The sequence below is a fragment of the Emys orbicularis genome, chromosome 3 (genome assembly GCF_028017835.1).
Source record: "Emys orbicularis isolate rEmyOrb1 chromosome 3, rEmyOrb1.hap1, whole genome shotgun sequence".
Taxonomy (NCBI): domain Eukaryota; kingdom Metazoa; phylum Chordata; order Testudines; family Emydidae; genus Emys; species Emys orbicularis.
Window position 1 is genome coordinate 150448278 of NC_088685.1, and position 25472 is coordinate 150473749.

Below are 25472 nucleotides of genomic sequence, written 5' to 3' on the forward strand. Positions count from 1 at the left end.
GCTTGTGCTAGGACCACAAGTCCCATCATGCAAAGCGCTAGTTGGAGCCCAGCGGCCGTTGGATTCCAAATCTGCGCGTTTCGTCATGGCTAAGCGTGCATTCATGAATAACCCAGGTTGGAAAGAACGCGCGTGGCTCCACCTGCAGCGCGGGCTCCCATGCTCTGCCGGGCTGTCCGGCAGCAGCCAACGCCAACTGCCTCGTGCTCACTCACCTACCCGCGTCTTGCTGCTCCAGAAAAGAGGACGAACGTCCAGCCCTGTGGGTCTGCACCCGCAGCCCCTCTAATGGGCCAGCCCAGAGTCAGGCTGCTGCAAAATCCCGAGCTGAATGGTCCACTGCCTTCCGCATCCCCCGATGCCTTCCCCTTTTGCAATATGAGGGAGAACCTGGCGCACGTTTATCTCGAATGCGTCAGGTTGCAGCCCCTATTCCGGCTCCTCCAGAGCCTCCTGTTGAGGTTCTGGCTGCACTTTTCCCCACACCTGTTTATATTCTCACACCCTGTCCATGTCCCCACAAAGTTGTGAACCTCCTCCTGGCCCTGGCTAAAGTGGCCATCTTCAACACCAGAAGGATGCTAGATGAGGGAGTGCTCTACGACTGTGGGGCCTATTTTCGCTCCTTCCTGGTCTCATGCATCTGAGCAGAGTTCCTCTGGGTGGTATCTGCTGGCTCCCTGGACAGCTTTGAGGAGCAGTGGACACTGTCTGGGGTTCTCTGCTCGGTGTCCCCCTCTGCATCCCGTTTTGAACCTGTGACCTTCACTCCTGACCCTGTTATTCATTAGTTGTCCCCCACTTTCAGTTGGTTCCTGGGTCCAGTGGTCCCTCCCACAAGGCTGGGGGAGGGGCCTTTAGACCTGGGCGGGCACCTCCCAGGATTTCCAATAAGGTCTTCCCCATTCCCACCCTGCCTCCAGGGGATGACCTGCTGCCAATCAGAGTCACTGTCTCTGCTGAGGGGCTGCTGGGCTTCTCAACACCTCAGTAGGCAGTGCTCCCTACTAAAGGAATGGGAGCTGGCTGGCTAACAAGCAGTTTCCTCTTGCAACTTTTCTAGCTCCCAACACTGCCAGCTCCCCTGCTCCCCATCCCAGGGTTAAGGAGACTCTGGATTTTTGAGATCAAATGGTGAATTGGCCCTTCCCCTCAGACTCGTAAAATGGAGGCAGGATGTTTGCATTGAAATGCAGTTGCAGGCTTGTGTGACGAAGTTAAGCTGGTGGGGAGTGGGGGTTGGAGATAGAATGAAACTCTGGGGTCTCCCTCCTTTTTCTCTATGTAGATTTATGCAAATCAATCATGTTTCCCTGTGAGGATGTTGGCAGGTGTGTGTGGAGGTTAGAGACTGCCCTGTTGCCAGGAAGAGGGAGTGAAGAATCTTGGAGTCAAGCCCATTAACACAATGTTAAACTGGATTAGTCCCTGTCCACAGTAGTTGCAAAGCCCTGTTGAACATCGTATTAGTTAACATGACTCTTTAAGATATTGAACAGGAGGTGTCATTTCAGAAAAATTCTGTGGGGAGAGGACAAACATGTGCCAGCATATAGAGTGTTATAGGTGGTTACATGGTATCCTGGAGTCTGGGGATCAAAAAGTGGAAGGTGTAATAGTATATAGACCTATAAAAAGTAGGGGGACCCCAAACCAAGGGAAAGGGCCCTTGCCCTATATCAAATTACACCGCTGTTGTTAAACAGAACTCTGCAACCAGTGCAAATGGAGACAAACTGTTGAACATTTGTTAACATTTTTCAAGGTCATGTTTTAACACGACCTTATTTTTTAGTCAAGGTAAATCTTGTGAGAAGGGCAGGTTCTGAGTGGTTCCTGCCAACATCCTCAAAGGGGAAACTATGTATGTGCATAAAGGTATAGAAAGAGAAGGAGGAAGCATAAAGGAGTAAGGACCTGTAGGGGAGAGAAGAATTCCCTCTGCTGATTCTGGTACTGCTAGGCTGTGTTGCCGCCCCAGGACAGAGATCCAGGGTCCTGCAGGCAGTCCTGCAGAGTCCATGAATCCCGAAAGGGTGGCTTGTGGAGAAGACGACAATATTAGGTGGTAAAAAACGAAGCCATGTTGTGAAGCTGGTACTGTGGTGCATGTGCATGAATAAATGACAACGTGTTTTCTCTCTATTGTATTTGGTGGTTTTCAGGAGCTGCAGACTGACTGGTCCACAGAAAGAGAATGTTATTCCTATTTCTTGTAATAAAAATGATGTGTTTGTTATTTTGCAATGAAAAAACCTTACTGTACATTAGCTGCTTTGTGCCTGCGTGGGGGTTGGTGTGTCTGGAACAGTGATGAGATTGGCAGAATACTGCATGGAGCCAAGTTTCACCTAGTCTGCTCTGCAGGTGAATTTACTGAGACGAGCTGAGCCCTTCAAGACGGGTGCTCTTGTGACCTACATAGAAACGAGTGATCTTGAGCTCATCCAGTCCCTTTCAAAAGCAGCACTAAAGAGGGAAGCTGGCAAGAAAGCTTTGTCTTCTGTGGAACTAAGCTAACCAGATGAGGATTCACTTGGATCTTAGTTACTGAAGAGCTAAATATCCCTGAAGTGTGGTGTAGCCAGCTATTTGGGGTTGTGGATGTGTTGTGAGGACTCTGTGCCTCCCTTTCTCAAGAGCTGATTGGCTGGTTATAGGAATGATAATTTGCAGGGCACTGTTTTAATTGTAATCTGTCCAGTGTAGATGTGCAAGTCCCCAAGTTTACCTGCTGCTATTTTTCCATGCCCAGAGGACATTTCACATCCCAGGCCTAACTACTCAAAAAAAAAAAAAAAAAAAAAAATACAAAACATACCTAAAAGGACAGATTTAGAAACACACAAGTGAGGTTCCCATGGAGTAATCTAACTGTGGGCCAGGGCACTTGGCCAGGCTCCTTATAGAAACAGAATTGGAAAGCATAAATTTGGTTAATAGAGTTCTTGCATTATGTTCTCTAAGTTAGGAGCCCAAATACCTTTGCAGATCTGGGCCTTAGTACTTTGCCTCTGTTGTGGTAGGCTCAGTAGCCACAGTCCAGCCTCTTAGATTTTGGGCTTGGCAACATGGAGACTTACAGCACACTAGCCTGACGTGCACTAACTAGCCATGTGGATCCAGCTACCGTGCACTAAAAGTTCTGTGCACTTTGACATATTGCTGTTTGTATGTGAAAGCACACTTCAGAACTTATAGTGCAGGGGTGAGCAAACTTTTTGGCCTGAGGGCCGCATCAGGTTTCAGAAATTGTATGGAGGGCCGGTTAGGGGAGGGGGTCGTGGGCTGCCTCCCCCCCCTCCCCATCAGCCCCCCCCGGGACTCCTGCCCCATCCAACCCCCCCTGTTCCCTGACGGCCCCCCCGGGACTCCTGTCCCATTCACCCCCCCTGGAACCCCTGCCCGACTGCCCCCCGCCACCCCATCCAACCCCTCCTCTCATTCCTGACTGCCCCCTGGGAATCCCTGCCCCCTGGGGACCCCTGTTCCCCACCCACTGACCACCCCGAATCTTATCCACACCCCTGCTCCCTGACCATCCCCCCGAACTCCCCTGCCCTCTATCCAACCTCTCCTGCCTCCCGCTCCCTGCCCCCTTACCGCGCTGCCCGGAGCACCGGTGGCTGGCAGTGCTACAGCCGCGCCGCCTGGCTAGAGCCAGCCACGCCGTCGCCACCGTGCAGCACAGAGCACCGGGTCAGGCTGGGCTCTGTAGTTGTGCTGCCCCAGGAGCTCGCAGCCCCGTTGGCCAGAGCATTGCGCCGGCGGTGGAGCGAGCTGAGGCTGTGGGAGAGGGAGAACAGGGGGGGAGGGGGCTAGCCTCCTGGGCCAGGAGCTCAGGGGCCGGGCAGGAGGGTCTCGCAGGCCGGATGTGGCCCATGGGCCGTAGTTTGCCCACCTCTGTTCTAGTGCATGGTAGCTGGGTCCACACGGCCTGTTAGTGCATGTTGGACTAACATGCTGTAGATTTACACCTTGGCTTGCCATGCACTACATCTTCATTTGGACATGCCCTTACGCTTCAGAGAGTTTTGGACAGCTGAGGTTGACAATGGTTTGTCAGGCCTAAGGATAAACATTTTTCAATGATTGCTTCACCTTCTATCTAATCCTCATGGACCAAAGCCTTGGCCCACTGGAGTCAATGGGAGCATTGCCATTGATTTCAGTAGGGCCAGAATTTGGTCCTATAACAGTAAAGAACAGAAATTTAGGGCTTATCTCAATGCAGCTGCATTCCTAGGGAAATAAACTTCGCCTGCATTTCTCAGCCTTTTTAGGTTGATGGCCCATTATTCAAAGTCAGATATTTTTTGATCTCCCTACATGTACTGTAAAAGTAATGGTAATAAATGTATCATTGATAATGGTACATCTCTATAATACAAACTACTATATTTGATCTCACACACTTTGAAGGCTTTTGTAATCCCAGTTATTTTCTTTGCTTTAGATTTGTAATAAATTTTTCAGTGCCTCAGAATCCCCCTGATTGCCTTTTAAAACCCACCAGCTGAGAAACACTGACCTATACCAATACAAGCACTGTTATAGCTGTGTCCACAGTAGGAAGTTGTACCGATTTAACTATATTTGTTTCTAAATCAGTTTAAAGTCATATGAAAACTGTAGGATAGGTCTATGGATGGAGAGAGCTATCTGAACATGACTGGATGGCCTTTGAAACACAGGGATCTGGAAATAATCTTTAGCCATGAGCCCTGTACCAGTGAGAGGTGGTACTTCCTGTCAGTATAATTCATTACATTTCCCTTTACCAGTAAAACATCCAATTCCCTTACTCGGTCTGGATTGGGACACTTCATATGTCTGAGGATTGAGGTTCAGCCCTATACAGTATGTAGAATAAAGACAAAGGGAATGTAATGTACACAGCTGGAAATAGGGGTAACTCATATGTAGAGGAGACAGGAGGTACTGCAGTAGGAAAAGCAATTAAGAGTGAATATGAAAAAGTAGGGGAGACTCAGTTCTTACTGTTGGGAGTTCTTTTTCCTGCTACACCACGCTCTCCATTTACACAAATTTAAACACACCCAAATGTATAATCATTTAGTTCACGTATCTGTTTGGCCTGGAGAAGGAAGGTTTGGCTTCTGTAAAGGATCCAAGGTTAGTGAACTGTTAGAAAATCTCTCTATTGGTCTAATTGGTGCCAGAAAAACATCTCCAAGAACTGAGCTGACCCCTATAGTCCAAATACTAATTTGGGTGTCTGCTTTGAGATTTCTTTGGTTACTGCTGTTCAATTGTTTCGATGACTGGGTGGTAGTAGCATGCTGTTTCAGTCTATGAGCACAAGGATGCGGCAGCACAGATACTATTTCTAATCTGTCCTTTGAGCCTATAGCATTGGTATGGGATTAGCCAAGGTTATTTCTACAGCATCTGCCTGGTGGTTTACAACTACAATTTGGTTTTTGTCCTACAGCTCTTACCCTCTTAAGTAACATCCATTACCCTACAACACTATTCCTTCTGGTAGTAGCATACACTCAGATTGTCAGTTTGCAGGGGAGTTGGGACTGTTAATAAACTGTATACACTATTCCTGTCTCCAATGTACTGGTAACTGGACAGAGACCTGCAGTTCATTTCACACAGATCACCAAAACGCTGGTGGATTATTTCTAGGGAAATGTCAGTGTTGGAGCTAGTGTCCATCTAATCGGTTATGCTTGCAACCACAAATCTTTCCCCCTTCCTTTGATCCAGTGCTCCAGCTTTAAGATTGACTGACTTTTCCTCAGGATCACTAATGAGCTTCTTTTGGTTAAAGTGAAGGGGTATTTCTCAGTTCTTGCTCAATCTGTTCCCTTAGATCACTTCTCACTCTTCCCTTCCTAGTCCTTTGTACTCTGATTTTTCATCCTACCGAGCTGACTACTACCTCACTGTCTCCTGTGGCAGTTCACCATGGTGCTATGTCCTGCAGCTGTTGTCACTGCTCAATACAGGTTCTGTCCTTGTTCCTGTATTTTCTTCCCCAAGACTGAATTCTAGTCACAGCTCTGTCAATGACAGAGACTTTTGGCAATGGGCCATTGCTTCTTGGGGCTTCAGTTTCCACAGCTGCATTATGGGGTTAGCAACACCCACCTGTGTAAAAAGTTTGAAGTACTACCGTGAGTGCTAAGTATTACCATATTTTTCTTAGGTGACTAACTGCTATGGTTTCAGCTCCCTCGTCTATGTAGAGGATTCCCCAGTATTCTGTTTGGCCCCAGCCTTCCCCTGCCAGTTTCACATCTCTTCCTCTGTCTCTTTCTCAAATTCAGTCTCCAGAACTGAGCTCAACTTTTCTGTCACTGCCTCCCTTCTAATATTTGAGCAACTGCTGTCCCCTCTGCTCAGAAGTTTGCTATTTCATGTTCTCTTCCACCTTCCTCCAAATCCCCTACTCACTTCTTCCATGACTCCTTTCAACAGTGATTTCTTGACATCCTTTTTTACATTTCTTTTGTCTCTATTAACAGTACTTAAATACAGGGTCCTACATACATCATGATTCCAAGGCTACTGTATGCATCTACCCATTGCATCAGAATCACTATCTGGAATCTAAGCATTAGTTTTGAAATGGTTCTAGCCCCTTTTGGTTGCAAAGAAAACATTGAAACTATAAAGCAAGTGTAACCAAGAGAGGGATATCTGACTGAGTTTGCAGGTAGTCTGAAACAACCATTCTGAGATGTGTGAACTGCCCCAGCTGTTATCAATTATGTCATCCACAGCTGTCACTTTAAAACAACAACTTAAATGTCAACATTAACTGTTTCACTACTGATCATTTTAACAAACATCCAGCTACTGTGCTTATCTCACAATCCCAAACAGCCTCCCTGGTGTCACAAGTGCCAGCTGTGAAATGCTCCTACACTGCCGCACATTTTAACACCCCAACTGTGGTCACAAGGAATAGCAAAATAAATAACACAAGGGGACATGATGTAGTGGTTCTTACTACTACTTCTAGTCTTGGTCTCATATGGGATTGGCTCTTCAAGTCCTTCTCTATTCCACTCTGTCTTAAAGCATCGATCCAGTTTTGCCCTACAACACTATTCCATCTGGTAGTAGCATAAACTCAGATTGTCAGCTTGCACCTCCACTTCTCCCTCCAGTCCCTGCTGCTTCCCTCATCACCACTGCCCCATCCCTCCTGCTTCCCCCACTCCATCTCCTCCACAAACTCTCCTTGTAAGGCTCTCATTTCTCTTGGACGCCAGCCTATAGACAATCTCCCTATGTAACAAGTTAAGCTGCTGCCTTTAACACAGCTAGGCAGCAGAAGGTGCAGCAGAGATATTTCTTTTCTTGGGGATCCGCTTTTTCTGTGAATGAGGCTTCTCCTGTGTTCTGATTTGCACCAAAATCAAAAGGGTTGTGCCTGTTGATACCTAGAACATTCCCTGAAGTTTTGGAATTAATTTGATGTGGCATACCAAAGTTATCCCATTACAAAAAGAGAAATGCCATGAGATTGTATACTACACCCCACATCAGAACTCCCACTGCTGTCAGTGGGAAGTTTACACAAAGATCCAGGGTAAAATATGGCCTTTAGTTAGCAATTATATTTTTCATTATCAGTATTATACCTTTTTACCAATTTCAGCATCACTTAACTTCAGGACTACTACTATTTCTGCCTCATGTTTCTCTTCCATCACTAGCCTTGTCTCTTCTGTTCTTCCTTATGCACTTACCTTCACTGCAGCAGCTCTCAATTCCCACCTTTAGGGCATCACTCCTATCTCATTCCATCTGGTAAAGTGATCAGCAAGTAAATATTGCTTAAATTATCATCAGTAGGTTTTACAGCCAGCACCTGCTATGATTAATGAGATAGGACAGTTTACATCTCACTGCTATTGTCTCAGACTGCCTGCAGATTCAGGAATAAATCTCTGCATTGGTCTATGCTCCATTCACATTAGGACGCTTATTTTTGCAACAATGAAGGCTAGAAACTTACTGTTCTTTTTAAATACATGAAAACTGACATTCTGCACAACCTAAATTGTCTGGGGGTCCACAACAACATCAGGCAGGCCAGATATTGGACATCACTGATGAAAAAGGATATATTGGGTCTTCACCACATGATCTACAAGCACATGACACATGCAGCAAAGACAGCAGAATCCACTTGCTTCAGATGGGCGAGCAGCTGTTGCTGTTTGAGCCCATCACTGGATTACTCCAATATTAACCAGATAGAAAGGACTTCAGTGCTTCTGTGGTCACATTTAGCCAGTCCTCAACTTCTGAAGTGACAAATTAACAAAGAAGTCAGGGAAATTCACCATCTGTGGAGCAGAAGCAGGCACAACCTTGGCAATTCAATATGTAGACTATATAGAGTGGCAAAGAGGAGTGAGTATGACTGGTGCCCAGGTGTTACTTCAGAGGACATTTGTTTTCCACCATGAGAATCATTTCTCCCATGCAGCAAAGGCAAGTGAGATCAGCTATTTCTTCTTGCAGCAGGACTAGCCCAACTTGCATTATATAGACACATGATATAAGGCAAGCTCCTAGGCAATATTTTCTGGGATAATTAACACCTATGATAAATCTACTTAATAAAAAAGTCCTCTCCTTGGGTTTGTTTCTGTTCTTTTATGTGCTTGCCAGCCACAGATTAAGATGCTTTCATTACAAGACATTTTTCTTGGTGGAAAGCAGCAACATCCCCCTCAGAAGCAGGTGAAATAACCTCCTGCAAGTGCTTTGAGCACATAAAAGAAGCAACTTACAAAGGAATTTAAGAGTAGTTGTCAGTTTCATGCAGCATGGAAAATACCCAAGAAGTGCGGAAAGGTAAGAATTTAAAATGCCCTGCTCCCTGCCACCACCAGTCCTTCCACGGAATACAGACACACCATTGTCAAATTCTGTTCAGCACACAAGCAAAGGTGCTGGGAGGCAATAGGAATGAGGCAGCTTTTGCATCCTCCAGCCCCTAAAACAGACACCGTTTTTAATATTCCTATAAAATAACCTGCATGAAATAAAAGTTTTTTAAAATCCTTCACTGAAAATAGGATTTAATAAACAGCACACAAGGTCCAGAGTCATTTCACATTAACTGTTTAATATATTACTTAATAGCAGAAAGAGCAGTGTCCACATATACACACCATTCTAGGGTGCCATCAAAAGAACAAACATACACACAAGTAGGTCATGGACAGCACATCTGAAGACTTGGGGGTAAAAGCCTCAGTGCTGATTAATAGGCTCCGTTTTTACAGCAATGCTTTAAGTCAGCCTGAGACCTTGTGCCCCAATGTGCATTCTCATCCGAGAGAAAGGGAAAATAAGAAAAGGAACTGTATAAAGCATGCAATTCTATACCCACCTTCTCATAGGATTCCAGCAATCAAACAGCTCCAGATAACATTTGTATCACTCCTGTGGAAATTAACCAAAAGCCAGGAAGGGGAAAGGGGAAAAGCCAGAGAAATGCACACTGGGTTGTCATCCCAGACCCGTGTGCTGAGTACTTAAGTCTACACCAGTCACAACCCTGTGGCGCCCTTTACTTTTCTTCCCAGCCACATCAAAACCGTCTGGCATAGTTCTCTTGATGCCATCTGGAAAAAGGCAGGTGGGCTCAGGGCAGAATGAAAACAGCCGAACAAATTGATCTAGACACAATCATGGATTGTGCTAACGTCAGTAAACAGGCAACTGGTTGACCACTGGGATAAGTGTCACTAGGGAAAATAAGAAACTCTGGATTTGTCCCTTATGCTATTTAATCTGGAATGCTAACCCTCGGGTCTCTTTACAAACCTGAGACAGGATATAGTCCCTTGTGTCCTTCCGGGGATCTGGAATGGGGATCAGCAGCGACAGGAGCTGTAGGGGGTCATTTTGTACCTAAGAACACAACAATAACATCTAGCTCTTATAAAGAATTGTTATATTAGAATAGACCAGTTGTCTAGTTGTGTATCCTGTTTCCAAGTGGCCAATGTGTGACGCTTCCAAGGAAGGTGTAATCCCCACATAACACACCAAACTATGACATACTATAGTAGATGGGGTGTGGGATTCCTTCCTGACCTCAGTGGACCAGTTTATGTCACGAAGCATACATACTGACCTTTGTAATTTTCTCCTAGATGATGTGACTACGGATGCAATCAGAGCCCTACAAGCAGAGGGGACCAGTACAGTAGATAACCCATAAAATGTATTTATCTGTAAGCCACAGCAAAAATAAAAAACAAAAACTTATGCCATTTCACAAAAGTGAAGGGACCCATACAAACTCCCTGCCGCCCCCCACATATCCGCCAACATATCCTCATCCTACTCTTGAACACCTCCTGCTCTCCCACTGCTACTTATCCCAATGTCTCTGTCAGTACACCTCAATCCTAACACCCTATTTCAATCCAAGCACACTGAACAAAGACAGTCAGTTGTGCCACGCTCTGGGATGAATATTTGCTAGGGAGTACAGTAAGAAAAAAAATCATTTCACATGTAGTTTAAATCAGGTTTCAACTTCTGGAGAAAAATATTGTGGCAGCAGTTCTCAAATTATGGTTTATAAAGGGTTCTTGCTTTCAGCTTGTGCTAGCTGCTCATTTATAGTGTCTCCTACAGGCAAACAGGCTCCTCACTACAGAACACTGATGCTTGTAGAAGCAGCTGGGGAGAGAGGAAATGAAAAGAAAAAGGAAGACAGGATTCAAATTACTTCTTCTCAAAAAAATGGTGAATTAGTAAATGCCAAACTACAAGTACACTACTTGCAACAGGGATATTGTGGTGCAGAATGGGGATGTATGGAGTGGGAAACTGTTCATTAAATTCTCATACTTTAGTGATCCATATGATGAGAGACTTCAAAAACCTCTGGACTAGGGCAGTAACCAAAAAGTGCCACTGAACTCCAATGCAGTGTTTTTGACCCAGAAGGGTGAAGGCTAAGCCCCCAGAAAAGTGGAGAGTAAACGTCACCCTCATTATGTTCAAAGTCACCATTAATATTCTGAAGCTAATCCTCCCCCTCCCCCGCAGACAAACTCTGAACTCCATACCAAGCTGGCAAGAAAATGGATTTCTCCTTCCCACTGGAGATTTCAAAAAAAGATACCAGGGAATAGGATACTTCTCTGAAGAAACTGGTACAAAGAAAGGAGGAAAAATAACATCTACTGACAATTACAATCAGTTAAATTCAGAGCATGTATCATTGGAGGATCAGAAGCTAATACAGAAGGGAGACTGAATCCCAAGACAAGAGCACACAACTCAAACACAACTCTGAAAGGGTACCTCCTCTGTGATGTATGAAAACGACTTGAACAGTCTCTCTCCCTCTGCCCCAGCTTGTGTTTTAATAATAGCAGGAATGCATAATATTGTCTTCTTTGGTTTTGTGTTGGGAGGCATTTTGGGAAGTGAGCAATTACAACAGATATAACATTTTAATTGAGGAGAGGGTGATGACTAACAAAGGCTTCCTGTATTCAAAATAGTAAATGCTTAAGTGCCAATAAAAAATAGTTTTAGGAAGTCTGACTAAAAATCCTTTCCCCTAACAGCTTAATTTTCACTATCTTGCTGTTTCTTGTGATGTCACCATTTACACTAGCTCTCCAGTTTTTCTGCCTAGCTGGGACCTAAATTTCTCTCATAAAAGATAAAGCAAAAATTTCTGGAAAAAAATCATGCTTTTACATGCATTTTTTTTTAAAGCAAAATGGGCACCGGTTCATATTTTCCTTTGTAAGTCCACCTTTAAGAATAAAGAGTTACAGGTTGGTGTGGAGTAAAACAAGAAATATGAAATGGTAAGTCGCTGCTCCTTTCTGCTAACCTTGCATAATTCAGAACTTGATCAATTTCCCACTGAAGTCAACTGGAGTCTTTCTGCTGATTTCAATGGGAATTAGATCAGGCATTTACTGGTCAGGCTAAGTGGTGGAGATAAGACAGTTACCTTTTCCGTAATTGGTGTTCTTCGAGATGTGTTGCTCATATCTATTCCACAACAGGTGTGCGTGCTCGCCACATGCACCGGTGCTGGAAGTTTTTCCCCTAGGAGTACCGTAGGGAAGTGCCCTAGCGACCCCTGGAGTGGCGCCTCTATGGTGTGGTATAAGAGGCGCTGGGCACTCCCCTCACCCTCAGTTCCTTCTTGCCAGACAACTCCGACAGAGGGGAAGGAGGGCAGGATGTGGAACAGACATGAGCAACACATCTCGAAGAACACCAGTTACGGAAAAGATAAGTGTCTTTTCTTCGAGTGATTGCTCATGTGTATTCCACAATAGGTGATTCCAAGCTATCTGTTGGAGGTGGGAAGGAGTTCACAAATTCTTGGGACGGAGAATGGCCCTGTCCAACCCGGCGTCCTCCCTGGTCTGGGAGGTGAACCTGTGAACTGAAGACCACGTGGCAGCCCTACAAATGTCCTGAATGGGGACATGGACCAAAAAGGCAGCTGACGAAGTCTGCGCCCTAGTCGAGTGCACCTTCACAATTGGTGGCGGAGGGATTCCCGTCAGGTCATAACAGGTACAGCTGCACGACGTGATCCAGTTGGAGAGCCGCTGAGTGAAGATCGGCTGACCTTTCATGCACTTGGCCAAGGCAATGAACAGTTGCAAGGACTTTCTGAACGGCTTAGTCCATTCCAGGTAAAAAGTCACAGCCCGTTGTATATCCAGTGTGTAGAGGCGTCGCGCCTCACTGGACACATGGCACTTGGGGCAGAGGACCGGCAGAAAAATGTCCTGACCCATGTGAAAGGCAGACACCACCTTTGGGAGGAACGAAGGGTGTGGGTGGAGCTGGACCTTATCTTTATGAAACACTGTGTACGGGGGCTCGGAGGTCAGGGCTGAGTTCCGAGACCCACCCAGCCAACGTAATCGCAACCAGGAAGGCCACCTTCCACGAGTGTGATCAGAAGCACATGGCTAGTGGCTCAAACGGAGGCCCCGTGAGACAGGCCAACACCAGGTTTAGGTGCCACTGCGGGACTGGGGACCTAACATACGGGAAGAGACGATCCAACCCCTTAAGGAATTGGCCAGTCATAGCATGGGAGAATACTGTGTGGCCCTGCAATGGTGGATGGAAGGCTGATATGGCCGCCAGGTGTACTTTGACAGACAATGGCGCCAGGCCCTGGGCTCTAAGGTGAAGGACGTAGTCCAAAATAAACTGGATTGGGGCAGCCACTGGGGAAACACCGCGCTCGTCCGCCCATCTGGAAAACCGAGACCACTTTGCCAAGTAGACTCGGCGCGTGGAGGGCCGCCTGCTTTCTAGGAGAAAGTGCTGGACCCCTTCCGAGCATGTCCTTTCCTCCCTACCTAACCATTGAGTAGCCACGCTGTGAGGTGGAGTGCTGCTAGGTTGGGGTGGAGGTGGCGGCCCTGGTCCTGGGAGAGCAGGTCTGTGCGTGACAGCAATGGCCACGTGGGGCGACCGCCAGGCCCCTGAGGGTCCCATACCAATGCTGCCTTGGCCAGGCTGGGGCAATCAGAAGGACCTGGGCCTTGTCCGTCTTTATCTTTTCCAGGACCTTGCTGATCAGCGGGAATGGGGGAAAGGCATAGAGAAACTGGCTTGACCAGGACAGGAGGAAGGCATAGGAGATAGTGCCCCATCCCAGCGCCCTCCCCCCCCAGAGCAGAACCGGGGACAGCGATGGTTCTGCTGAGTCACGAACAGGTCCACCTGGGGAGTTCACCACACTTGGAAAAGTCTGTGCACCACCTCTGGGTGGAGAGACCACTCGTGCTGAAAGGAGAAGTCCCTGCTCAAGAGATCCACCTGCGCATTCCGGGCGCCCGGCCGATGGAAGGCCTATAGGCAGATGTCATGGGCTATACAAAAATTCCATAGCTTGAGGGCTTTGCGGCAGAGGGCAGAGAATTGGGTCCCACCTTGCCTGTTGATGTAGAACATTGAGGCCGTGTTCTCCGTGAGGACCCTGACCACCCAGCCCTCCAGGTGCGAGCGGAAGGCCATGCACGCCAGCCGTACCGCCCTGAGCTTCTTGACGTTTATGTGGAGGGTCAGATCCTGAGCTGACCACAGACCTTGGGTCTGAACGTTCCCCACATGGGCCCCCCATCCCAGGTCTGACGCGTCAGATACCAGTTCCAGCAAGGGAGCCCTGCCCCTGAACGGGACCCCTTGGAGCATGTTTCTCAGGGAGGACCACCACCGTAGGGAGGTGATCAGTGGCTCGGGCACCGTGAGGACTTTGTCCATCCTGTCCCTGGCCTAGGAGAACTCCGAGGCCAACCAGAGCAGGAGGGGCCTCATCCTGAGTCTGGCGTGACGGACCACATACGTGCACGCCAACATGTGACCCAAGAACTGGAGGTACGCTCTGGCTGTTGTCACCGGAAACCTTGTGACCCGTGTTGATGAGCCCCTTCAGGGTCTCAAACCTGTCCGGTGGGAGGGAGGCTCTGGCCGACGAGACATCCAGGACTGCACCGATAAACTCTAACATGGACTTAGTGTTGTTTACCAACAGGCCCAAAGAGGTGCACGTGGACAGAAGGAGTGCCACGTGATCCCACACCTGCGACCAGTAGCTGCCCTTGACCAACCAGTCATCCAGATAGGGGAAGATCTGGACCCCCCAGCACCTCAGGTAGGCCACCACCACCAACATACACTTCATGAATACCCTGGGGATAGTGGACAGGCCAAACGCGAGGACCATAAATTGGTAGTGTTCCTGCCCCACCGTGAAACAGAGGAAGCTTCTGTGCCCCTCGAATATATGAATGTGGAAGTAGGTGTCCTGCAGATACAGGGAGGCCATGTGGAACTCGAGCTTCACCATGTACTGGTTCAGGCCTTGCAGGTCCAAGATGGGCCTGAGTCCTACTTTGGCTTTCGGGATAAGGAAATAGTGGAGTAGTACCCCTTGCCTTTGAACTCCCCCGGTACCGCTTCCACCACTCCTAGGCCCAGGAGCCGCCCCACCTCCTGCTCGAGCAGAGCCTCATGGGAGGGGTCCCCCAGGAGGGACGGGGGCGGGAGGTGGTTGGGCGGGGAGGAAGTAAACTGGAGAGTGTAGGCCTGGGAGATGGTGTTGAGGACCCATCGGTCTGAGGTCAGCCACGACCACTCCGGGAGGAAAGCACACAACTGATTGGAGAAGGGAAGCTTTATTGAGGGTGGATCCCTGATGAGAACTGTCAGGGCACCCCCGGGCATCCTGTCAAAACCGCCTTTTCCCCGCTTGCTTGCCCTTGGAGGACCCAGGCTGGGGGGCAGGCCGAGACTGCCTTTGTGGGCACCTCTTATAGTCCCGCGACTTCTTATAAGCAGTCTTGTATTTTGACTGGGTGGCCTGAGCGGGAGTCTGCTGCAGCTTGAACTTAGGTTTAGCCGGAGCCGGAACATAGAGACCCAGAGTCTGGAGAGTTGTGCGGGAGTCTTTCAGGCCATGCAGCTTTGTAACCGTTTGTTCTGCAAACAGAGCTTTGTAGTCAAACGGAAGGTCCTGCAGAAAGGTCTGGGCCTCGCTGGACAGCCCAGAGACGCCATGACGCCCTTCTCATGGACACCGTGGAGGCCATGGACCGTGCGGTGTGTCCGCTACATCCGAAGCTGCCTGCAGGGTTGCCCTGGCAGCCGGTGTGCCCTCCTCCACCAGCGCTTTGAACTCCTTCCTGTCGTGCTCCTGGAGGGAGTAGTCGAAGTTGAGCAGGGAGCCCCACAGATTGAACTCATATTGGCCCAGGAGAGCCTGGTGGTTCACCACCCATAACTGGAAGCTCAAGAATGAATAAATTTTTCTTCCAAATGAGTCCAGCCTCCTTGAATCTTTATTTTTCAGGGTAGGGGCTGGTTGGCCCTGCCATTCCCTGTGGTTGACCAATTTTACCACCAGGGAGTTAGGAGCAAGGTGGGTGTATAAGTATTCATGCCCCTTGGCGGGTACAAAATACTTGTGTTCCGCTCTCTTAGAGATGGGGGCCAATGAGGCCAGGGTTTCCACAGGGCATTTGAAATTTTTGCCACCCCTTCGTGGAGAAGCAAGGCCACCCTGACTGGTGCCAAGGAGGACAGTACATTAAACAGGGAGTCCGAGGGCTCCTCCATCTCCTCTGTTTGGAGGTGGAGGCTTGATGCCACCCTTTTTAAGAGCTCTTCAGTGGACCCTAAAGTCCTCCTGAGCGACGGAGGGAGGAGAGGCCGTAATCGCCTCATCCAGGGAGGGTGAGGAGGCCGGAGCGGTACTTTGTGTGTCCACCGGCACCAGAGGGTCCACCACCTGGTTGGTCTCTGGGCATGGTGGGAGGATGTACGTCCCACCGACTCCTTCCCTTGGAGGTCTGGAGAGGGAGGCCGATGGTCCTTCTGAGGCTCCAGCCACCAAGCGAGCCCCCACCGGGGGCTGCGTCGGGGGCCACGGTGTCACTGCACCTACTGTGGCACTGGCGGAGCTGGCTGTTCGGCCTGGCCCATCGATGGACGACTACGAAGGGAGGTTGGGCTGACATACGACCTGCCACTGTCCCTGGACCGTGAGGAGCAGCAGCGCCGGGAGCGATGCCAACCATGGGACCACAATCCCAATATGGAGGACCGGCACCATCGGTAACAGCTGTTCCGCGATCAGCTCCAGCAGGCGGACCCATGATGGCAAGATGCCGGTGATCGACGCCTGGGGCTGCAGAGGCGGTGCCGTGGTGAGGTCCTGGAGCAGGATGATGAACGGGAACGACGTTGACATTCATGCTGTGACCAGCTGCGTAGCCCCTCTGAGACGAGGACCTTTGGTGTCATCTGCCTCGGTCCCATTGGTGTTTGTTCCTCGAGGCGGAGCGGAGCCAAGAGTCTCAGTCAGACGGAACCCAACCAGACAGCCTGGCGGGTGTCGAGGGCGATCCACATGGACTTTGCCCTGAACGGATGCTGGGTGGCGAACAGCGTCGTGAATGTTCCCTCGACCGAGACCAGTACCAAGCAACTGCGGAGATCCCAGCAGCAGCTTGCCTTTAGAGCGCGGGGCCGACGTAACATCCCAGGCCGTCTGCAGGGCCTCCAGTGTGGAGGGCATCCGGACATCCAGGGAGGCCTGCTCCGAATTGGCCGGGCTACTCCGCTTGACTTGAGTCAGAGGCCTAGAGGCCGGTGGGGATCGAGGACTGCCCAACATGGGTCTAGCCTCTGTCCTGGGTTTACTCCAGTGCCGCGGCAAAGGCGGCCTCTTCCTACCCTTCTTGGCATGCCCCGTGGACGGGGAGCGGTGCCGACTAGTCAAAGGCACCGACACCGCGGTGCCTAGTGCCGACTCGGAGCAGCGCGCTGGAGCCGGGGTCAGCGCCGACTCCATCAGAATAGCCTGGAGCCTGATGTCCCGTTCTCTCTTGGTCCGAGGCTTAAACGACTTGCAAATCTTGCAGCGATCGCTGAGATGGGTTTCCCCCAAACAGCATAAACAGTCCACGTGAAGATCACTCACTGGTATAGGTCGCCTACAAGTGTCGCACAACTTAAAAGCCCGGGCGCTCTAGCTAAACTAAACTAACCTAACTACAGGTACCATACACTGAACAAACAAAAAGTTTTTGGGACGAGCTACAGCAAAGCTGGAGCAGAGCAGTTCCAAAGCACCTTCACTGATGGCAAGAAGGAACTGAGGGTGGGGGGAGCGCACAGCGCCCCTTATACTGCGCCATGGAGGCGCCACTCCATGGGTTGCTAGGGCACTCCCCTACAGGTACTGCTAGGGGGAAAATTTCCAGCACCGGTGCATATGGCAAGCACGCACACCTATTGTGGAATACACATGAGCAATCACTCGAAGCACTTACTTCTCTACTGCTGTCATATCTGTCTCTCTCATCACCTGTGCAGAATTTCAAAGCTGGTTAAAATGAAATACTTATTTGAAATTAAATAATGAAAATTTAGAAAAATATATTTTTGATCACCATAAGTTTATTTTAAATGATTTAACAAATAAAAAATGTTAGATTTATGCAAGCAAACATTTTAACGCTTTAATCTTTGACAAACTGTACAAATGAAAACCATCACACTACAGGCTTAATGGCTCAGGGACCATTCAGGGTGGGCATGTATGCGGCTGTGACACACCGAGCGAGTCCAATTCCTGAGACCAGGGTTCAGATCTTCTGGTTCTTCAGAGCAGGGCAGCTGCTAAATGATTTAACACAAATAGTTACTGGATCACAATACAATGAAAGAAAGGCCATTTCAAATCATGTAAGTGACCTCAAAATGTCTGGTCCAGGTGTCAGGCCACAGAGCCTTACCGATTAGTCTTCTTCTTCAAAAGTGAGTTGACAGATTTTCTCCCTTGCTTAGTGAGGTGGTATCCACATGTGTTTATACAATACAGTATGAGACCATTTAAGTACAGGTGTAATACAACAGTAATTACAAACCACAGGACATGAAACAAAGTCAACTCTATTCACACTTTCTGCATTTCAAACAATGGAAGCAATCAAAATCATGCATTACATTTGAAATAAACTTTTAGTTTCAATTCTTCTGCAAGAGTGTCCGTTTCCTTAAGTTCTGAATGGGTTTTCTTGAGCTTGTCTCACAGGCTAGTCATGGAATGTTACTGATGGAAACGTGTGAACTGGAAACCATCCAAAAATGGTAAAGAATAAAAGACAAAAAATAAACAAAAACAACCAAATCACACATTATGAGATTCCATTTTAATGGCAGAGTACAGAAAAGAAATTGGTGAAATTTCACAAGAAAAACACTTTACACAATCCAGTATGTACAGAATAAAGTGTGTGTCTGGTTTTTGGTAAAACAAGTGTAAGCTTTAGTCAGTATCTACTGTAGGATGCAAAATACTCCCATATTAAACTGAAACAAAGAATATACATAACAAAATCCCAGCACTGGCTCCTCAAATATTGAGTCTGGCTGGGTCCATTTCAACCCACTGGGCTCTCTGCTGAGCTTTCAGCAGTTACTGAAGCTAGCTTGTTAGTTTCCAAACTACTGTCAGCAGTTTTTGTCTTGCTCTGAACAATGCACAATCCATTGTCCTCCTTTGCAGGTGTTTCCTTGAGCTCTGGGAGGACAGTTTCAATGCATCCAGCAGCCTGGTTTTCCACACTGTCTCCATCACAGCTCAATGATGGCATTTCAGAAATATCTGCTGTGCTATCTTTGCTCTCCTCCACTTGCAGAAGGATCTCAGAGATTGGAGGAATGCCCTGTATTTCTAGAACTGGCATGCCCACTTCTGTAGTGTCACTATTTGATAAGCGTGACTCAAGGTGTGGGACAGCTGATTCAGAGATCAGGGTGCAAAATTTGTCTTCTTGATCACCAGAAGTTAATGCAACAAAATCAATAATCTCTGGTTCATCCACTGGCTGCTCAATGCTCAGTTCACTGGTTTTGCTGGGCTCCAGCCCGATGGATGCAATGGTTTCTAATTTGGGGAGATCTTCAGTATCCTCATTTAGAATTCCTGCTGTTAGGATACCAAGATGTTCACGTTCCACTTCAATGTCCCCCAAACTGAAATCAATGCTTTCTAACTCCAACTCTGCTTTCAGGATGGGAGTGTCACTAGGTTTCACATCTTCTGGCTTTAAGGAATCTTTCTCATTTTCCATATTAAAATTTAGCGTGAGAGTTTCTGATTGTTCAAAGCTAAATTCTGAGTAAGTGGTGTTAAGGTCAAAGTCATTAGCTGCTGAGGTACTTAAGACCTCTTGGTTTATTTCTGTGTGGGTAAGGGTCCCTCCTTCAAGACGACCCATACTGAAGTCTGCTGGTAGAGCATCTAGTGGCTCTTGAACTATATCAGACTGAGCACTAGAAAAGTCAACACCTCCTATTTCTAATGCAACTTTCTCTGCAGTAAAATTCCCTAACTTTATATCTGATTCAGGGCCTCTCAATGTATTATTTTCATCATCATACATTAATTCTAAGCTGGAATTGGGTTCAAGAGTGTTTGCAGTGCAGGCGCTGACTAGCTCTGTGACACCCTGCTCCTGGTGGTGGCTGTCTAACGTCACACAGCTTGAATGTTCATGCCTGAGCTCTTCTTGTACCACTAATATGCTATTTTTCATTTCTACATTGGTGAGACACGTGACAGAGACGTTGACTTCATTAGAAGCATTGTTTATTTCTGGATTATCTACCGTTTGAGTATATGGTAGTTCCTGACTACTTTGTGACTGAGAACTAACCAAGATGACCTGTTCGTTTTTATTACTAGTTTGGGAGGAGTCCAATTCACTTGGGCATTTTGCTGTCAATTCTGAAACCCTATTTTGGATCTCTGAAGTCTGGAGGGCTTCATCAATGACTGCTGACTGAGACCTTTCCAAGTCTACATTTTCCAGTTTTACACCTCGTAAGGATGCATCATGTTCTATCACTATCGCTACTGAAACTTTTTCCTCGCTGACTTTACTTGATGTGTCTAGTCGTTCAGGAACCAATTCACTCTGAACATATGGCAACTCTGGGCTGTCAATTTCTGTATTAGTTTTACAGCTGTCATCACTTAATTTTTTCTCTGTTAAACTGGGATCTCCCACCTTGTGGATTTTATTGTGTCTTTCAGGTAACTGGTTCCGTGGGTGTCTAAGTTCAAACTGAGCTCCTGTTAACTCTGAGTCTTCCATCTCTATATCTTTTTTAGAAGTATTAGATACATCTGCTTTGGTATCCACAGTACTGGGTCTCTTCTCCTTTCTGGTTTTCCCGTGGACCTCAATTATTTGTGGATCTTGGGATTCCTGGCAGGCCTCTTGTTCTCCACTTGTTCTACCCATCTCTCTCATTTCTATAGATTTCTGGACAGGAGTGACAGTTTTAATTTCTGACAATTGTGTGACTGACACTTCTGGCATCTGAGGGTCTGGTGTTTTCTTACTAATTTCTGCCTGATCAATAGTTTCCATTTCTACCTCAGTCTCCCAAGGAACTGAAGCAATTGCTGCTTGATCTTTAGACTGTGTGATTTCCTCCTCTTTGGATTTGGCTTGAAAGTCTGATCCAATAACATTTTGGGATTCATAGCTCACCTCCCCCCGAACCCTGTTTGGGATTTCAGTGCTCTTTTCTGTATAGGGTGTTGAAGTCTCCTGGACTTCTACTTTCTCAGGTTCTGAGGCCCCCTCATCTGAGTGGACCTGACTAATCTCTGAGTAAGCAGCTATATTCTGGAAAGTTTCTTTCATGGAAGATGGACTGTTACTTGGTTTAGAGTTTGCTGGCATATCTGTGCTTCTCTCTGTTTTTGCTATGTTAAAGTTTTCTCCATTTGGAACTGGGGAACTTGCAAGTTTGCTATCAGATGAATTCTTTCCACCACTACTGTAGAAGATATCATAGAGGTCTTTAGCATTTGCAGTGGCCAGACAAGAGTTCCGTTTCTCTATTTTTTTAGCCTGTTCACTAAAAACAGTAGAAGGTGGTGGTGGAGGGGGGCGCACTAGCATTGCCAGCATTTCCTGGTCACTCTCAGATACCCCTGGTGCCACTTCATCTGCTGGGATGACTGCTGTCTGTTTAGCTTGGGGTGGAATTGAGGATGGAGGGGGAGGTGGCTTCTCAGATGATTCATTCTTCTCTGGCACTTTCATATCCTCCTGTGCCCCTTTCAAAATTACCTCCTCTCCCCCAAACGCTTTTGAGATTATATCTGGAGGCAGCAGAACATCTGCATTGGATTCTTTCACCACAGGTAGTGGTTTGGTAGTGGCACCAGAGGATTTTATAGATAAAAAAGTGTTCAAAGGTGCTGGCTTGCTTACTGTTGCAGTTGCAGACTTCCTGAAAATCATGGTAGGGACTGGCAGATTGGGTCGAATTTTTGCTTGTGTTGAAGTGGAAGCGACTGGCGTCCAGGGGCTAGTGTGTGGTATAACGGTCTTCCCAGAGAGTTTAATTTCAATGGGCTTGGCATGGGGTTTCCCAGATTGAGACTTGCCCTCCTCCTTATCTTTACTTCCTTCAACACTCTCCTCCTTTGGGGGAGCTGCAACTGCTCCTTGATTTTTATCCTCTCTCTCATTCTTTTTCCAGCTGAACTTTCCAAAGGAAGATTGAGTTGGCGATTCCTTTTTTGAGTCCTCCTTCTTCTCTTCCTTTTTTTCTTCCTTCTCTTCCTTTTTTGAGTCCTCCTTCTTCTCTTCCTTCTTTTCTTCCTTCTTCTCTTCCTTCTTCAATTTAAGCTTAATACCAAGTTTCCGCCCAGCAGTATCCATTTTGGCCTGAGTACTACCAGTTTCACTAACCCCTTCTCCCAGCTCTGGAGTGCTCTTTGTTTCTTCTTTTTTTGCCACTTTTGCCTTCTTCTCATCTTTCTCCTCTTTTTGCTTTTCTCCCAGTTTCCGTTTCATCTCATTCTGTCGCCTGCGCTCTGTTTCCAGGACCACAGCCAACCCAGCCTGACGGTCCAGGTTTCTCCTCTCTTCATAGAGTGGATTCTCATCCACATGTTTCTGTGAAAAGAAATGGCACAATCTCAGCAGCTGTTACTAAAGAAATAAAACTTTGCTCTAGAACGGTTCTGACTTGCCAGTTCAACATTATTAGGAGAATAGAGATCTTCTTCCTACCAAGAAACAGGAAATAAGGGTTTCACACCCAGAATTCTGCAACTCAATGCTAAGAAAACATTAAAATTACATCCTATATTCTACTGAAATGTTTGAAAGTCAGCACTGGGATTAAAGCCTGACTTCAATACCACACAGATGAACGAGCCTCTATATATAAACTGGTAAATTCTATTTCTTGTTCTTACTGTGTTTAATCTGTTAAGTAGTAAAAGGTCACACTACTCAACCATGAGGCAAGTATTATTTCAAAGGGAAGGAAAAGAGAGAATCAGAGGCTAACCAAGGAATGGCTCACTGCTGGTACACCAGGTACCAACCTTGTATTTCTCATTGTGAGGATGACTTTTCACATGTTGCTCTCCTGAGATTTGATCTCCGAAAAATTCATGACAGAGCTGGCAATAATATCCAGTGATGGGAATCAGAAACTCAGAGCCTGAAAAGGCAAAAGAAAATAGACACATAAAACAGAAGAAAATGCCTAACCTTAATAAAAGCCGAAAAAAAATCCATGACAGGTACCAGTGATGTAGAACCTCCAGCAACGTTCCTATTCATGCTCTTGGAATTGGACAAACTATTCTTTACACTTCCAGTATGGGAACTTGCACTACCAGGAATACTCCTTAGATTTAACACATCCTATCTTCAGCACCATGGCTGGGAGAATTATTTTCAATTCTTTCCCTCATCCACTACCATTTCTTAAAATATTAAGCTGCTAGTGCTTGTGCTTTTTATCTGCTTTCTCATCTCCAACACGAAGTCCATTCAAATACTAATCACCACCGAAAACTGCAAAGCCTTCTAAAGGAAAGCACTCAAAATCCACAATGCACGCCAGGGAAAAAAGGCAACTTTCTCTATAAAGCTTAATTCATTACATCTTTGTGCCCAAAGGAAACGTGCCTACTGTAACCTAACATATAGCAGAGCCTTCCTCCAGTGCCATTATCCAAAACACCAGATTGAGAAGATTATATACAAGATAGTAAATCAATTCCTAGCAGGACTGTTATGTACATCACTTGTGTGCAATAGGATTTTTTTATCCAAACATTATACCTTCCCAATTCACCATAAATCCTTTCCTCTGGTCTCTGTCACTCGAACCCAACAAGTTGATATCAGAGGCCTCTCAGGGGCACTTCCCAGGACCAAAGCAAATATATAAAGGAAAGTTACAGGCTTCAGAGCAGCTGAAATACCTAAAGTCCTCCAAAACACTGAATTTTGCAACCTTTTTCTTACTCCCAATGCTTCAGCAACAGATCATCTCAGAACATCTGGAGAGAAGGAAACAAACCACCTAACGCTTTGAAGAAGCAACCACCACAAAAGTCAAATGTTAAAAACAGCTTATGTTTCCCTACAATCTCACTCCATGCTCTTCTAAACTTGAATAATCAGGGAATGAAACATTCCCACCTAACTTGGAATGGTTACCATACTCCTCCCATACATAGCAAGGTTTTACACACAATCTAGAACCACAATCAAAACCTTTGGACTTCCTCTCCCAGAGCAGCTGGAACCTGCTGGAGGGCAGATCAAGATCATATGTAGGAGAAAAGGAAGTAATGTTACCTTTGGCGGGAACCGTTATCTTATCGATGCGTTTTACGAAGTCTTGTTTGGTCTCACTCTGAGTCTTCGAAGCCCAAGGTCTGTTGTAAGGATCCAGGGTCTATTTGCATAGTGACAGAGGCATACAAACTCATTCATCACACTAACAAGTCAAATACACCTTTTTTGTTTTTTCTTTTTACATCACTTTAATACAGTGAGAACCAAAATCAGAATACAAATATGTACAAGAACTATGTTCTATTCCCTTTTCCCTTCCCTCTTTGTCATTTGTTATAAAGAAAATAACCTGTGAAAAGGTAACAGATAAATCAGATCAAGTAGGTGGTGTTTGAAATGCAAAATTTAAAAACTGGTGCCCTACTGAACTAGATACAAAAGCCCCATTTACGCTAATAAAAAAGTTACACAAACTGCTGAAGCTTTACATTAAGCAAATTACATTAGGCAATTGCTCTTGAGTTCAATATTACTTCAGGCTCTCTTGCAAAGGGTAATTTTGTGACTGATACTTCAGCATGAATTCCTTATAACATGAAATCTACTTAATGAAGAAGGCTTGACACATACCTGTCTGTGTTTCTTATTGTGCATATGTGTAAAAAAGTCAAACATGGTCCCGCAGATGGTATTGCAGTCTTTGCACCAGTGGTTCCCTGCGTCATAATATTCATAAATATTGGCCAACTGGAAAGGATGCTTGGACGACTGAGAAGAGGATTCTGTAGGCTTGGGACTTTTACCTCTGGACTTTTCATTTGTTGTTTTTGACTCCTAAATGGAACACAAGGAAACGTTTCTTTAAGACACAGAAGGACACATGGTGTGTTGGAACTCAAAACCTGCCTCCAGCAGAGACCATACACACACAAAAAATATATATCACCTGCTAGTCAACGCTCAGGCTAAGTCCACCGTTTCAGTGAGCTGGCACTGCAGACTCAGACGCTGTGTGGTCAATGAAGAGCTTCCAATAAGATTCCCAGATGTAATGGCTAGATAGTAGGTATGTAATCAAGGAACCAAATGAGCAAATACCCCCAGGGCAAGCATCCTCCCACTTCATGGGGTAAGTGTATGTACCCGAGTGGTGCCAGTTAGAGTGCCAGCTAAACATTGCCAGGAGTATCTAAAAAACTCCCTACTGCCATACTGTGGTTATTGTAAAAATAACTTGAATCAGTTAACTCAAAACTATTTAACAGGCAAAGAATAACACCCTGCAAAGCTAAACAAGTGCCTTGTATTTTCCAACAG

At 46.6% G+C, this 25472-nt stretch overlaps 1 protein-coding gene across 1 annotated transcript in view; it reads right to left on the reverse strand.

Moving 5' to 3' along the window:
- Positions 1-17959: 17959 nt before the first annotated feature.
- ZNF318 (zinc finger protein 318) overlaps positions 17960-25472 on the reverse strand; it is a 33009-nt gene continuing 25496 nt past the window's right edge. The window contains exons 7-10 of the mRNA XM_065401044.1: positions 24786-24989; positions 24216-24315; positions 22946-23064; positions 17960-22508 (exon numbers count right to left, since the gene is read on the reverse strand). Coding sequence (XP_065257116.1) covers positions 18966-22508; positions 22946-23064; positions 24216-24315; positions 24786-24989 — 3966 coding nt within the window. The 3' untranslated portion in view covers positions 17960-18965. The remainder of the gene's footprint in view (positions 22509-22945; positions 23065-24215; positions 24316-24785; positions 24990-25472) is intronic.